Source organism: Dendrobates tinctorius, unplaced genomic scaffold (genome assembly GCF_039654945.1).
Source record: "Dendrobates tinctorius isolate UK_male_01 unplaced genomic scaffold, ASM3965494v1 ptg000111l, whole genome shotgun sequence".
NCBI lineage: Eukaryota > Metazoa > Chordata > Amphibia > Anura > Dendrobatidae > Dendrobates > Dendrobates tinctorius.
The window spans coordinates 6,098,593-6,115,746 of NW_027361779.1; the positions used below are offsets into that span (position 1 = coordinate 6,098,593).

The following is a 17,154-nucleotide window of genomic DNA, read 5'->3' on the forward strand; positions in this document are numbered from 1 at the left end:
AGCATCGGGGCGCGTTACACTGGCACACCGCTTCCCTCATTTGTCTTGAGCTAGCAGGTACAGTTGTGTCCAAAAGTATTGACACCCCTGCAATTCTGTCAGATAATACTCAGTTTCTTCCTGAAAATGATTGCAATCACAAATTCTTTGGTATTATTATCTTCATTTAATTTGTCTTAAATGAAAAACCACAAAAGAGAATGAAGCAAAAAGCAAAACATTGATCATTTCACACACAACTCCAAAAATGGGCCAGACAAAAGTATTGGCCCCCTCAGCGTAATACTTGGTTGCACAACCTTTAGCCAAAATAACTGCGACCAACCGCTTCCGGTAACCATCAATGAGTTTCTTACAATGCTCTGCTGGAATTTTAGACCATTCTTCTTTGGCAAACTGCTCCAGGTCCCTGATATTTGAATGGTGCCTTCTCCAAACTGCCATTTTTAGATCTCTCCACAGGTGTTCTATGGGATTCAGGTCTGGACTCATTGCTGGCCACCTTAGAAGTCTCCAGTGCTTTCTCTCAAACCATTTTCTAGTGCTTTTTGAAGTGTGTTTTGGGTCATTGTCCTGCTGGAAGACCCATGACCTCTGAGGGAGACCCAGCTTTCTCACACTGGGCCCTACATTATTCTGCAAAATTTGTTGGTAGTCTTCTGACTTCATAACGCCATGCACACGGTCAAGCAGTCCAATGCCAGAGGCAGCAAAGTAACCCCAAAACATCAGGGAACTTCCGCCATGTTTGACTGTAGGGACCGTGTTTTTTTCTTTGAATGCCTCTTTTTTTCTCCTGTAAACTCTATGTTGATGCCTTTGCCCAAAAAGCTCTACTTTTGTCTCATCTGACCAGAGAACATTCTTCCAAAACATTTTAGGCTTTTTCAGGTAAGTTTTGTCAAACTCCAGCCTGGCTTTTTTATGTCTCGGAGTAAGAAGTGGGGTCTTCCTGGGTCTCCTACCATACAGTCCCTTTTCATTCAGACGCCGACGGATAGTATGGGTTGACACTGTTGTGCCCTCGGACTGCAGGGCAGCTTGAACTTGTTTGGATGTTAGTCGAGGTTCTTTATCCAACATCCGCATAATCTTGCATTGAAATCTCTTGTCAATTTTTCTTTTCCGTCCACATCTAGGGAGGTTAGCCACAGTGCCATGTGCTTTAAACTTCTTGATGATACTGCGCACTGTAGACACAGGAACATTCAGGTCTTGGAGATGGACTTGTAGCCTTGAGATTGCTCATGCTTCCTCACAATTTGGTTTCTCAAGTCCTCAGACAGTTCTTTGGTCTTCTTTCTTTTCTCCATGCTCAATGTGGTACACACAAGGACACAGGACAGAGGTTGAGTCAACTTTAATCCATGTCAACTGGCTGCAAGTGTGATTTACTTATTGTCAACACCTGTTAGGTGCCACAGGTAAGTTACAGGTGCTGTTAATTACACAAATTAGAGAAGCATCACATGATTTTTCGAACAGTGCCAATACTTTTGGCTTTAGGACAATTCTTTTTGTGTTTTTTCATTTAAGACAAATTAAATGAAGATAATACCAAAGAATTTGTGTTTGCAATCATTTTCAGGGAGAAACTGAGTATTATCTGACAGAATTGCAGGGGTGTCAATACTTTTGGCCACAACTGTATAATTTTATACCGCTATTATCAGCGTTACTTCCGAGGCTTGGCTGTCAGTGCATTTTTTTGTGTGTGTGGTGATTCCCACATCGATATTTATTATTATTTGTAGCAATTTCATCCTGTAACATCCTGCATATTGCATATACTTTGCCCTCTGCAAATTTTATACTACCATATATACTGGTTCATCTGCAGTTTGCACTTTTTTTTGCTTATTTTGCACTTTTTGCATATTTTGCACACCTTTAGATATTTATTTTGTGTTTATGCTCACTTTTATTATTTTATTACAGGTTCATGCAATTTGCACTTTTTGGACTATTTTTTGCAATAGTAAATATCCACACACATTTGCACTTGCTTGCAGTCTTTGCACTTTATTGCTGCTAACCTTTTGCCTTCTAATCTCCTCCTGCATCAGACTCCTGAGGTATAGGTATTACCTTGTTACAATTGTGGATCTATTACTTCCATTTGCAAGATCCCATTAAAAGCGGTTTAATTGCCTTTTATATTAATATTGCATTATAATATATGTATATATTTTTTATGTTGTGCCAACTTGTATAATAAAGGCGATTTTAATACAGTAATTTTATTTCCATTTTTTTATTGGTACATATTATCCCCACCAGGTATATTACTCACCATTCTCAGCTGGTTTTTCAGTGCAGAAGCATTGCAGAGTATTAGATCAGCGATCTGTTTCTATACAGTAATGTCCCATCCTGGGACAATGTAGATTATGCCCCCATATGCTGCTCCATAGACTATGCCCCCAATTGCTGCCCCCATAATATGCTTTATATATTATGCCCCATATGCTGCTGCTGCAAAAAATGCCTCACCTCTCCTGCTCAAGACCCGGCACCTGAGATATTCACCTGGTCCATCGCTGCTCATCGCTGTCTGCCGCTTCCTGTGTCAGTGACTGTTCAGCCAGCAGAGGGCGCATCGCGCACTAACCACATCACTGCGCCCTCTGCTGCCTAAACGTCAATGACACAAGATGCAGCAGATAGCGGTGAGCAGCGATGGACCCCGACAGGTGAATATCGCTATACTTACCACCTCCTGGCGCGGTCTCTGCAGCCCCGCTTCTCCACTGTCTCCCTTCCTGCCTTCAGTGGTCACTTGATACCACTTGATACTGTCGGTGGTCACTTGAAATGCGCATATACATGAGTTTCATGAGCGGTACCACTTGACCGGCATGAAGGGAGACCGTGGAGAAGCGGGGGGGCTGCAGACACCGCCCCCAGGGGGGTAAGTATGATCTCTGACACCCCTGCTCCCCCTCCCCCGCCGACCCCTAGGTATATGACTCGTGTATAAGCCGAGAGGGGGACTTTTAGCCCCAAAAAATGGGCTGAAAATGTCAGCTTATACACTAGTATATACGGTAGTTATTAAAAACTGTTAAAATATTTTTTTTTAAAAACCCAACTATAGAACAAAAAATAGAAAAAATATTAATCCAATAAATGCATTTATTTATGTAAAAAAACAAAACAAGACAAATAAAAGTTCACATATTTGCTATTGCCGTGACAAGAATGACCTGTTCTATAAAACTGTCCCACTAATTATCCACTTCAGTGAACACAGTAAGAAAAAAAACAAAACGAAGCAAAAAACAACGCTTTATTATCATACCGCTGAAAAACAAGTACAATAAAATGTTCTCCCCGTGTTTTGCTTGGGTTTCCTCCAGGTACTCCGGTTTCCTCCCCCAAAGACATACTGATAGGGATTAGGGATAATGTTTGTAAACTGCTGTGGAATTAATAGCGCTATATAAATGAGTAAAAGAAATAAATAAAACGCGATCAAAAAGACAAATGTAAATTTTTTTTTTTGTCATTGTGTAAAAGCGCCAAAACATAAAAAAAAAATATAAATGGGGTATTACTGTAATCTTACTGACTTGAAGAATAAAGCTGCCTTATTAATTTTACCAGACGCGGAACGTGTGGTAAAAAAAAAGTTCCAAAACATAATTCCTGAATTGCTGTTTTTTGTTCATTGTACCTCCCAACAATAAGAATAGAAAGCGATCAAAAAAGTCATGTGCCCGAAAATGGTATCAATAACAACGTCCACTCGTCCTGCAAAAAACAAGCCATCACGTCACTCTTTCGGACGAAATATGGAAAAATTATAGCTCTCATAATATGGGGATGCAAAAACTAGTTTCGCAATAAAAAACTTATTTTAGTGTGTGACAGCCGCCAGAAATAAAAATCCGATATACATCTGGTATGGCTATAATCTGAAGAATAAAGTCGCTATGTCACTTATACTGCATGAGGAACGGAGTAAAAAATAAATAAAACCAATATTTCACTCGCTGTTAATTTTTTCCATTCTGCCTTCCAAAGATTGCAGTATGGCTCGGCGCACTTTTATCCTGTGCTCTGCTCTGGGTGCTTACATCGGGGTTTCTGTGTAAATCTCTGAAATACGTGATTCAGATGGAACCCTCGTTGGTCGATTTCCCAATAATGAGAAAATGGCTGCACTGTGGATGCCAAAGCACCTGTGATCTGGAGGTTTCCGTCTTTTTAGTCACGCATAAAAGTGAGGTCCACCACATTTTTGTGCACTTCTGAAAAGAAAGACAATGCTGAACAGAGACCAGATGGAATCTAGAGTAACTCTGCTGCCTCATTATAGTGAGTGGATCCTATAGTGAGTGGATCATTAAAATAAGTGCTCAGCGCAGAGCGCAGGATAAATGTAATCCCAAATGTTATGTTCCCAATAAAAGCTTCAACTAAATCCACAAAAAAAGTAAGTCCCCACCCAGGCCTGTCATCTGTTAACGTAAAGTGGGCATCCATATTACTGGTAGCATAAAGGCTCTGGAAAAGCAAAATGGCTCCTCACCCCCCAAAAGAAATTCAGCAAATTCTCCGCTCCCAAATCCAAATGTCCCCTTTCTTCTGAGCCCCAGTGTATCTAAACCACATGGCTCCCTATAGTGCCTACATGTTTGGCATTTCTGTAGTGATGAGAGCCCGCCTAATTTATAGGTGCCTGTCTCCAGAAGCATGAGCTGGACATAACGTACTGGTCACTACAACGGCATTTTGCAATTTTCACTCAGCAACATCTGCTACTGTTTGTGTCTGGAAAACACCCATGGAATCAAAATCATCACTACACCTGTAGATTAATTCTCAAAGGGTTAAAATTTCCAAAATGGGGTTACTCAAGGGGAAATTCTGCTTTTCTAGCACTTAGGGGCTCTCTCTATGGAGTATGCAAACTATTCTAGGAAAATCTGCATTCTAAGAGGGAAATAGCACTCCGTTCCTACCGAGTCGCTCTGTATGGCTAAGTAGTGCTGTACAGTCATATATGGGGTATTTCTACATTCAGCAGAAATTGTGGGACACATTTTAGTGCCATTTTTACCCATTTGCTAGTATGAAAATTTTTTGGGGGGTTAACACAATTTTGGTGGTAAAAATGTTAATTATTTTTTCTTCACTGCCCAATGGTATAAAATTCTGTGACACCCCGGGGGGCTTCAATATGATCACTGCACCCCTAGATGAATTCATAAAGAGGTTTAGTTTGTAAAATGGGGTCACTTATGAGGCGTTCTGCTTTTCTGGCACCTCAGGGACTCTGCCAATGTGACATGGCACCCTAAAACAAGTGGAGCAAAATCTGCACTGTAATATGATGCTACTTCCCTTCTGAGCTTTGCACTGTACCTCAAAAGTAGTTTTCGACCACATATGAGGTATCGGTGAACTCAGGAGAAGTTGCACTACTCATTTTGTGGTCCATTTTCTCTTTTTTTACCCTTATGCAATTACAAAATTTGGAGCTAAAAAACATTTTTATGGGAAAAGTGTGTTTTTTTTTTTTTCTTGGCTCAATGTTATAAACTTCTGTGAAGCACTTGGGTTTCAAGGTGCTCGCCGTACATCTAGATAAGTTCCCTGAGGGGTCTAGTTTCCAAAATGGTGTCACTTGTGGGGGTTTCCACTGTTTAGGCACATCAGGGGCTCTCTAAACTCGACATGGCGTCCGCTAATTATTCCAGCAAATTTTACATTCAAAAAGTCAAATGTCGCTCCTTTCCTTTCGAGCTCTGCCTTGCATGTTCAGGAGAATCATAGAATCGTAGAATTGGAAGGGACCTCCTGGGCCATCTGGTCCAACCCCCTGCTCAAAGCAGGATTCGCTAAATCATCCCAGTCAGATGTCTGTCCAGCCTCTGTTTGAAGACTTCCATTGAAGGAGAACTCACCACTTCTCGTGGCAGCCTGTTCCACTCATTGATCACTCTAACTGTCAAAAAGTTTTTTCTAATATCTAATCTGTGTCTCTTCCCATTCAGTTTCATCCCATTGCTTCTAGTCTTTCCTTGTGCAAATGAGAATAAAGTTGATCCTTCTACAATGTGACAGCCCTTTAGATATTTGTAGACAGCTATTAAGTCTCCTCTCAGTCTTCTCTTTTGCAAACTAAACATTCCCAAATCCTGCAACCTTTCCTCATAAGACAGGGTTTGCAGACCGGTCACCATTCTGGTCGCTCTTTTCTGAACTTGCTCCAGTTTGTTGATGTCTTTTTTAAAATGTGGTGCCCAAAACTGGACACAATATTCCAGATGAGGTCTGACCAAAGAGGAGTAGAGGGAAATAATGACTTCACGTGATCTAGACTGTATGCTTCTGTTAATACATCCTAGAATTGCATTTGCCTTTTTTGCTGCTGCATCACACTGTTGACTCATATTCAGTCTGTGATCTATTAGTATACCCAAGTCTTTTTCACATGTGCTGTCACTTGGCCCTATTCCTCCCATTCTATATATGCTTTTTTCATTTTTATTGCCCAGATGTAGTACTTTGCATTTCTCCCTGTTAAAAACCATTCTGTTAGTTGCTGCCCACTTCTCCAGTTTATTTAAATCTTTTTGAATCCTCTCTCTCTCTTCTCTAGTATTAGCTATCCCTCCTAGCTTTCTATTTCCTCCTAGAGAAATTGCACAACAATTCATTGTCTTGTGAGTCCCTTCTCTAAAATCAAAAACAAAACACAGTAAAAGATATAATAGTATGGGCGTCACTAAAAGCCAGATACTGTGCACTATAGTCATCTGTGTGACTGATGCCCTATTCATGCCCTATAATACTATAAATTGTTAGTAGTGTGATGGTTGCACATCAGTATTTTGCACGTGTGCTGCTCTCGCCTTTACCATGGGGGCTGCTGCATTCTGCAGTGTAGTTGTATTATGTGTAAAACAAGTTTTTGCTGTGATATAGTGTGGATATGTCCTCTTTAATTACTATTTGTACTGCCTTATAGTAGATAAAACGACAATATGTTATTTACTGTCTGACCTCATTAGTAATCTTCTGGATGAATTGGAAAAAAATCAGACACTGTCCGATATCTTGTAGAAAGTCTTCCCAAAAGAGTTGAAGCTCTAACCTGTTATTAATGCCTGTGGGTTTAAAATAGGATGTCAAAAACGCTCCTGTAGGTGTAATGTATACGTGTCCAAGTAGTTTTGTCCGCATAGTGTGCAAGGATATGGACAGTGAAGAATTAGTGTGCTCAAGAGTACATTCACCAAAGGTTGATGTCACCGTTGGGGCATCGTACTATGTAAAAGAAAATGTTTCTACTGCATGTATTTCAGCCTTTGTGTTTGTCAGAGAGCTATTCCTAAAGGCTGCAAGAAGTTAACTTAGTTTTAGTGTGGCCAGATGATCAATCAGATGTGCTTTGTATGCCTTTCTGTAATGGATGAAGGCTGCTTTGCATTTGGATTACGGTTAAGGAAACCTGTTTCCGTCTGCCAACTCGTGTCAACAATCAATCTGCAGCTATCAGGGCTACAGTATATCATGTCCTCTTGATTTCCCATTAGGATGCCTTTCTACCCATTGCCGTCAGTTATCCTTTGTCTTAATAAAGCTGTCGTCTTTCGGTTTTACCCTTCAGGCGGAGATTCACTACCTCCTTTACACTAATTTGATCGTACATTTTCTTCTTCCTTCTGCCATTCTTCTGACTCACCTTTCCTCAGCCTTTCAATCTATCTTATTTTATTTTGTTCTTGGCCTCTCGAGTTCTTGTCATGTTTCTTTCACATCTCTAGCCCTTTATTCACATTGCTAAAGAAAGGTGAATTGTTTGTATTGCTTCTAAATGTATTTCCAAGGCTAGCCCTGTACAGTCTGTAATTATCAAAAAGTAATTCTAACAATTTACCGTAATTGATGCCAGAGCGGGAGAAGGTTATGCCACTTTGACCTGCAAATGGGAAGAACGCTTTTATCTCTTGCTCTTGTATTTGTTCTCCTTTGACTCTACTCTTTGACTTCTGCTTGTCCATGAACTATATTGTATCTCTGCTGGTTTCATTCTTCATAAAAAGCTGTTGTGCAAGGCAGTGCTTGGCTCTTTTTTCCCCTTTCCTGCTCACCACCCTCTAATGTTGCACCCCTTAGCTGCCTCTTCATTCTCATTGCTCTCCGCCCAAGCAAATGTTGTTTTCAGAGATCTTCATGTGTCGTTTTTCTCCATGCATTCATGAGCGAGTGCATTGCCAGTTGTTATTTTCATCTTTCTGCCATATAGCTTCATTTATTGTTTTATCTTTTTCATGGCAGGAATATATGGCCAATGGTGTTCTATGCACATATGAATAATTCGTAATTGTTTGGCGGAAATTTGGAAATCTACATTCTAAATTATATTTTTAAATCTATATTTATACTATCATATAATTTTTTTCTTTGAAATATAAGTACATAAAACAGAGGTATTACATACCTAGTAATGTGTTTTGTCATGAGACATGACGGCACCACGAGATGGGGGATCCGCCCTTCAAGGACAGGAAACCTTCAAGATAAAACGGGTGACTCCACTCTCCGCATCAGTTGTTTTACAGAGCACGAGAGGAACTCCGTAGGTTAGTGTACAGATAAATAATACATCCTTTATACTACTAAATTTCCAACACCCAAGGGAGTGTATAATGCTAATAATGCACCCAACTAATGATGTGATCAGTAGGGAGGGTATATAAGGGTGCCGTCATGTCTCATGAAAAAACACATTACTAGGTATGTAATACCTGTGTTTTTCCATCATGGGCACCCCTATTAATGTTAACCTTTTTTCTTTATAACAATTTTGGTTTTTGCAACAGCTATTTCATATATCTAATAACTGATGGACTCAGTTATATTTCTGGATTCAAATGAGGTTTATTGTACTAACAGAAAATGTGCAATCTGCATTTAAACAAAATTTGAGCGGTGCAAAAGTATGGGCACCTCAACATAAAAGTGACATTAATATTTCGTAGATCCTCCTTTTGGAAAAATAGCAGCCTCTAGTCGCTTCCTGTAGCTATTAATGAGTTCCTGGATCCTGGATGAAGGTATTTGTGACCATTCCTGTTTACAAAACAATTCCAGATCAGTTAAGTTTGATGGTCGCCGAGCATGGACAGCCCGCTTCAAATCATCCCACTTATGTTCAATGATATTCAGGTCTGGGGACTGGGTTGGCCATTCCAGAACATTGTAATTGTTCCTCTGCATGAATGCCTGAGTAGATTTGGAGCGGTGCTTAGGATCATTGTCTTGCTGAAATATCCATCCCCTGCGTAACTTCAACTTCGTACCTGATTCTTGCACATTATTGTCAAGAATCTGCTGATACTGAGTTGAATCCATGCGACCCTCAACTTTAACAAGATTCCCGGTGCCGGCATTGGCCACACAGCCCCAAAGCATGATGGAACCTCCACCAAATTTTACTGTGGGTAGCAAGTGTTTTTCTTGGAATGCTGTTGTTTTTAGCCTCCATGCATAACGCCTTTTTGTATGACCAAACAACTCAATCTTTGTTTCATCAGTCCACAGGACCTTCTTCCAAAATGTAACTGGCTTGTCCAAATGTGCTTTTGCATACCTCAGGCGACTCTGTTTGTGGCGTGCTTGCAGAAACGGCTTCTTTCGCATCACTCTCCCATACAGCTTCTCCTTGTGCAAAGTGCGCTGTATTGTTGACCGATGCACAGTGACACCATCTGCAGCAAGATGATGCTGCAGGTCTTTGGAGGTGGTCTGTGGATTGTCCTTGACTGTTCTCACTATTCTTCTTCTCTGCCTTTCTGTTATTTTTCTTGGCCTGCCACTTCTGGGCTTAACAAGAACTGTACCTGTGTTCTTCCATTTCCTTACTATGTTCCTCACAGTGGAAACTGACAGGTTAAATCTCTGAGACAACTTTTTGTATCCTTCCCCTGAAAAGCTATGTTGAATAATCTTTGTTTTCAGATCATTTGAGCGTTGTTTTGAGGAGCCCATGATGCCACTCTTCATAGGAGAATCAAATAGGAGAACTACTTGCAAGTGGCCACCTTAAATACCTTTTCTCATGATTTGATACACCTGGCTATGAAGTTCAAAGCTCAATGAGGTTACAAAACCAATTTAGTGCTTCAGGAAGTCAGTAAAAAGTAGTTAGGAGTGGTCAAATCAAGAAAATGATAAGGGTGCCCATACTTTTGCACCGGTCAAATTTTGTTTAAATGCAGATTGCACATTTTCTGTTAGTACAATAAACCTAATTGAATCCAGAAATATAACTGAGTCCATCAGTTATTAGATATGTGAAACTGAAATAGCTGTTGCAAAAACCAAAATTGTTATAAAGAAAAAAGGTTAACATTAATAGGGGTGCCCAAACTTTTACATATGACTGTAGGTGTATCAACAACCCTTCTAGTGCCCTTTCGATTGCTAGAAGTTCCCAATCGTTTGAGGATAGATTTGTTTCCTCCTGGGCCCAGGGATCTAGATGGGCTCCCCACCCCCAAGGACTGGCGTCCATTGTGACTACCCTGGAGGCTGTGTATGTCCAGGGTACTCCTCTCAGAGGTGACTCTATCTGTAACCACCACCTGAGTGACTGGAGTACTGGGTCGGGAGTGTGAGCTTCTGCTCTAACTGTCCCTGAAGTCTCAGGTCGTTTTGTAGCACACACCATTGTAGTCCCTTGTGTGGAACTAGGCCCATTTCACCGCCGGTATGCAGGAGGTTAGGGACCCCAACACCGACATGGCCCTTCTCAGAGTCACTTCTGTTTTTTTTTATTGTTGTTACGATTAGTTTTTTGATCTTTTCTTCTTTCTCCTCTGGGAGGCAACACTCCTGCTCCACCGAGTCTACTGTTAACCCCAAGAAATTCTGTATCATTGCTGGTTATAGTTTGGATTTTTTGAGGTTCAGCTGCCACCCCAGCATCTGAAGTGTCTCCATCACTATTTTGACTTGTTCTTGATAGTGTGAGAGATTTCTTCCCACTATCAAGAAGTCATCCAGATATGGTATCACCAGAGTATCTTTTTCTCTGAGATGCGCTGTGACCTCTGCAATTAATTTCGTGAAAACTCGGGGGGCTATTGCTACCCCAAAGGGCAGAGCCCTGTACTGAAAGTGACGCCACTGAGACCTCATCTGGACCGCCACCCTGAGGAACTTGCGATCCTGTTGTCGGATCGGGACGTGGTAATAAGCGTCCTTGAGGTCCAGGACTGCCATATAGCACTGAGGAAAGAGGATCTTTACTGCCGATCTTATTGTTTCCATCTTGAATGATAGGATTATCAGGTACTTGTTGAGGCCTTTTAGATTTATAATTGTCCTCCAGGAATTGTCTGGTTTTTTTTATAAGAAATAGGGAGGAGTAAAAACTTTCCTTTCTTTCCTCTACCGGAACCTTTTCCAGGACATGTTTGTCTAGGAGCGAGATTGCTTCCCCTTCCAGACTGTCTTGCTTTTCTTGAGAGGACTGTACTGGAGTCTGAATGTACCTTCGTGGCGGCCAGTGGTGGAACCTTAACACCAGACCTGACCCCACAATTTGCCGGATCCAGGTGCTGGATGAGATCCAGCCCTTACTGATTTACTGACTTCTGACTGAATCAGGGATCTCAGGTTATCAGCGAAAGAGGGTGTCTCTTCCGCTACTGTTTTATTAATACAGTCCTGGCACAATCTTTTATTCCAGGATGCTCCTAAGGAACTATTGCATAAGGGACATTCCTTATTCTTAGATTTTGATCTATGCTTTTTAGGGACCTCCTATACTCCACCCCACCAATGTATGTAAAAAGATGGGAGAGAGGAGACAAGAGAGAAAGAGAAATAGAACAGACATTAGCGTGCTGGACTTTCTCGAAGCTCACTCACCACTCGGACGCTTCACAGAACGGGTATTGGATCTGGAGGCTGACTGGTCTTCTCACTGTCTCCCAAAGAGACTATGGACCCCTCCTTTTTGGAACCGTGATGATCCGCCCGTGCGCTACCAGAGCGGCTCCCACTGCTGCTGCGGCGCATCTGGCTCTTCTCATTTGAGTGAGACCGCCTCTCCTGCACCTCCTGGCGTGGCTGCAAGTGCTCTGGAGAAAGGCTCTCCATCCCACAAGCTGCTTAGCTGCTGCTGTTGCTGCTTCCTGACTAGAGCAGTCACATTCAACCCAATAGCCTGGTGACGCCTGCCAGCACTTCCTGCTGCCTTTAAATAACAGCATTATGTCCCCCTTTTTATTTATTTTTTTTGATTAATGGATCACCTGGTTGATCCTGCACCTGCCGGCCTCTTGCGATTCCTGCTCTAATCCCCACGCATGTGCACTGTCTTATGTGTGTGCGCACCTGGCAACCACATCCAGTGCGCACCTGATCTTCTACCTCGGGGTATACCGGCTCGAGGGTCGTGCGCGCGCACCTGGCAACCACTTCCGGTACGTGCTGTCCAGTGCGTGTTCCCTAAGGATCTGCTCGTGTCCCCGGGTCTTCATACTCCTGCGCTCCCCCTTGTACGCTTCCTCTGGTCCCAGGCATACTCACTGCGCGCACCCGGTTTTAACTTCCGGTGCGTGTCCGGGTCACTTCCGGTACACGCTCTGAACACTTCCGGTGCGTACCTGCGACCTGTTCCCGGCGTTTCGATGCCATGACCCTCATCACAGCGCTGCAAGGACGCGATATCGGATCTGAGAACCCTGCTGTCGCTCGTCATACCTGCGGCCTGGTCTCACCGGGAGAAGCATCAGCACTGCCACCACCGATTGCAGGTATTTCTTCATCAGGACTGTTCCTTAGCGCCTGGCTCAACAGGGAGGGTACCCAAACATAGCCTCCGAGGAGTTTTAATCTTGCCCGGGCACCGATGTGCCTCACAAGGCTGCATGACCACCATACTTCAACAGGGAGGGTGCACAAAAAGTTGCCTCCGAGGACTTCCATGGGACATGTCGGCATCAGGGAGGGTACACGCCATGTGGCCTCCGAGGCTCTAAACTTCACCCAGGCATCTTCTAACGGGCTGTGGCCATGCATTCGCTCAGTAGGGGCATGGGAATACATGGCCCCCGAGGCGACTACCAGTACCTGGTGACGGATGTAGCAGAACCGTGCCTGCCAGTAACCATCCGACCCAGGCCCAGGCATCCTCTTCTTTCTTCAGGAATCTTCAAGAGTCTTCATTTTGAGGGTTCCCCATCTAGGACAGGAAACCAACTGATGCGGAGAGAGCAGCCGCCCCTTTTATCTTGAAGGTTTCCTGTCCTTGAAGGGCGGATCCCCTCTCTCGTGGTGCCGTTATGAATGATGGAAAAACATGTGTATCTAAAGATTATCTGAAATGTGACTCAAAAAAAACAAAAACAGTGCTTTAAAGCTTTCTTTTTTATGTAATTTCGGGGCCCACTTTTCCCCACAATTGTCACTCTTTGTGCTCATCCAGATGTCAGTGGATCTCGGTCCGATCACAGACCACAATGCTTGGACTGACCATGGGTTTCCCCACCGGAACATGACAGTTTCATATATTTATATGAGATTGGCCAGGCCTGGGCTGTGCATTGTGATCCATGATCGGACCGAGATGAACCCTTACTCTGTGTGGAAAATGTGCTTATTAATGAATACATTGACAATTAGGCCTCCTTCATCACCCAGTATCGCACCTGCACACAATGATACTTTTTGTGTTCATGGCTCCGTCAGTGTGTGCAGGACTGAGAACTCCATTCATGCAGCTCTCCAGAGTGAGTGCTGTTAATTAACACAAGGGTAGTTGTGGAGGATTGTAATTTAGGTGGCGGACTTGGTGCACTGAGGCTTTGGCCCCGCCAAGAGCACACCGAAGCCCCCTAATTTGCATATCTAATAAAACCGTTTTTATATAAAGCACAATAAGTAAAATCTACACTACAAGTATGAGTATGAATGTGTTAATGGTTTGATTTGGCTTTTCGGGGTGACAGACTCCCTGTAAGCTCCTGAATGGTTATGAAATGAGAGGTCACTGTAGATGTATGAATGTATAACTGGGCAGGTTAGCCTTTCAATAAAGTTCATTGTCGGACATTTTTTTTTAATCTAAAAATTACATTAAGTCTGAATTGTTTAATATTATTTTCCATAGTTTACTGAATGTGTGTATTTTTGTTCGTTAGAATTCCACAAAAAAAATGCTACTGATGGCGGAAAACCCAACTATGGCTGTCAAGTCACTGTCCAGTCCGAACAGGAAAAGCAGCTCATGAGGCAATATCGTCGAGAAGAAAAACGCCATGCCAAGCGAGAAAAGCGAGTAGGCGACGAAGGAGAGATTTCTGGTGAAGGACTAATAGGCTTTGATCCGAAGGAACTGCGGATGCAAAGGTAATAAATGCCAAAAGCTGAAAAATGCTTCAGCTGTAATTGGTACTTTAAGGTATCCTAATCATTTATTTTCTTTAAGTTCAGCTTTTGGAGATTATACGATTTCAACTTCAGGTCACGTCTTAGCACAAGTATAGAATGTTTTTTTTTTCCTCTCTGAAAACCTAATTTTCCAGGATAAGGAAGCAGTGATCTGCTTAATTAGAATCTGCTTGGTCGCTTTCACGCGGTTTAGAAATGCAGATTAAGGAGGTAAGCTATCTTCCTTAGGTGCTCTGTACACACCACTAGTTTAAGATTTATGAAGTCTGTACTAAATGCATTGAAACTATCTGGTTTTTCCTCTGGAGATTAATGGTAGCTATTTTCTATGTTGTCATCTTGAAATATAGGGAAAAAAGGGAAAGCAAATAAGGCGTTGCATTGCTGCAGTGAAGGAAAAAAAAACCCTAGCCTTGTTGGCTTTTTAAATATTGAGCCCATAAAACGTGTGATCTCTACATTGTTATGTGTCGGAGAGTGGGGACAACAGCACTGTAAATAAGAGCGTCTCCCGCGGTTATTGAGTTGCCAATGCCTACAAATTATGCCTATAATTTGCAGCAATTGGTATTGGGAGCGCGTTTTCATACTCGCTCGCTGACCTCTTTGTCTTAAAGCAGGTGAATTGCTAAATTGACTGTGACACTGACACCAGACTGCTGCATAAACTTCCACCTCTTCCCTGCGCTTGATCTTGTTAGGGTCACTCCAGAGACCTCATTCTATGCAAAAATATACTTCTGCCTTAATATCATTCACTAGCTTTCTGTCTCATTGTGAATCTCTGAATATCCTGGAGTTTGCCAAGCAGCTAAAAATGCTCACATAATAGGGTTTGCCGGCTCACATTGCATTTTGTTTGGGCTTTTCTACCTCTTCAGATGTATTCTCCTTTGAGCAAAATTGTAACTCGGTGCAGAAAGATCAGTTTATTATCAGGCCACAGCTGAAATCTGTGTGGCTTGCAGGTGCTGAAAAATGTTCTTTTTTATTTTTTTCTCAAGGTTTATTTTTTTCCAGCACATATTTTCTGTGTACTTTTATTCTTTTTTTATATGCAATCTTTTATTCATTGTTCCAGACCCAGCCATAGTTTGTGTTGCTCACAATTCCTTTATTATGGTTCTTTTTTTTTCTACAGGGAACAGGCACTTTTGAATGCCCGGATTGTGCCCATTCTGGGAAGAGAAAGGGACTATGGTGAAAGATTTGTGTTTCCACATGTTTATGACTCGTATGCTGAAGCCATGAAAACATCTGCGTTTGTCGGTGGAGCAAAGGCATGTTTACAGCTCCTGTATCATTTTTTTACACTATTTTTTCTACCTCAATTTGTAAAAAGACTATTTGACTAATGGAATGATATATTTACTATTTTTAGCTGCTTTTGCCAGAAGGTATCCAAAGAGAAAACAACAAAATGTATGAAGAAGTTAAGATCCCCGTCACTGAACCAATGCCTATTGGTTTGGAAGAGAAACCTATCTTCATTAAAGACTTAGATGAGGTTTGTGTGGTTATTTACATTACTATTATTATCTGCAGATAAAATTCAGTTGGGTTTGACACCATAATACCTTAAATTAGCAATATTTATTCATAGTCCCCCTTCATAGCTGGCTCTGGATCTGTTGCGCTTGCTCTGGGTCTTTTGCGCTTACTCTGGGCCTTGTTGCGCTTGCTTTGGTCCTGTTGCGCTTGCTCTCTGGGCCTGTTGCGCTTGCTCTGGGCCTATTGTGCTTACTCCCAGGGAATGATATTAATGTCATTAATAAATATGTGTTTAATTTGCTTCTAACACTTTGGTGCTAGACAAAACCAGACATCTTCAGAGCATCTCTGGAGTCCATGCCTTTATAGGTCAGACCAGTTTTTGGCAGTGTTTGGGAGACTCCTAGAACATTAGGCAGGAGTATATGTAAAAAAAATAAAATGGGGCACTGACAAGCTGTCTTGTCCTGGTATAGGTATCACAACTCACATATTAGGAAACACAGAAATATGTTTTCCTTCTTTGTGTTTTCTAAGTAGCCTTTTTTCCCTTTTTATAAAATCTCCCAAAAAACTCCTCCCAGAAAAATGTATGATGCCCTCATGGGTATGAATGGGACTGTAAATAAATAGTCTACATCTGCGGGTTCATAAAACAATGGTGTGCACCAGGCCCGGATTGGCAATATAACCAACCGGGCATTTTCCCGCTGGGCCGCTGTCACGTGGGCCGCGGGCGGCAGCGCCTGATCATCTGGCCGCTTGCCAGCTGCTGCGGCCACTGTTGCTCCTGCCGCTGGCCCTCTGCGGGCATGGCGGTGATAGTTTCAAGTTCCTCCCCCACTGCAGGGAGATAAGCCGCCACGCCCCCCCCCACGCACCCCATCCTCGCCTTAGCATGAGACCTCCTCCCCCCCCCCCGCAGCCACTCACAGCGTCGCACTCGCTTGCCTGCTCGCTCTGTTCGCAGGACCTGTGATGAGGTCACAGGAGGGGAGGAGTCAGGGGGGGTCACATGATCAGGAGCCTTTGTCCAGACCCCCGAACATGTCACCCCTGACTCCGCCCCTCCTGTGACCTCATCACAGGTCCTGTGCGCTCAGCCTTGCCTCTACCGTCTGCAAGATTCTGCTTTGCTGTTGTCATGGTGCTGGTTGAGGTAAGTATGTGTGGGGTCAGGATTTACAGTGTGGATGTAGCAGAGCTGTGTGTGTACGAGGTGTACGGAGCGGAGCCGCGCGTGTA

The 17,154-nt window shown here is 42.7% G+C and overlaps 1 protein-coding gene across 3 annotated transcripts in view; it reads left to right on the forward strand.

The window, feature by feature from the left end:
• ASCC3 (activating signal cointegrator 1 complex subunit 3) overlaps positions 1–17,154 on the forward strand; it is an 825,088-nt gene that overhangs the window by 120,160 nt on the left and 687,774 nt on the right. For all 3 annotated transcript variants that reach the window (XM_073589497.1, XM_073589498.1, XM_073589496.1), the window contains exons 6-8: positions 14,169–14,376; positions 15,560–15,698; positions 15,800–15,925. In XM_073589497.1, the coding sequence (XP_073445598.1) occupies positions 14,169–14,376; positions 15,560–15,698; positions 15,800–15,925 (473 nt within the window). The remainder of the gene's footprint in view (positions 1–14,168; positions 14,377–15,559; positions 15,699–15,799; positions 15,926–17,154) is intronic.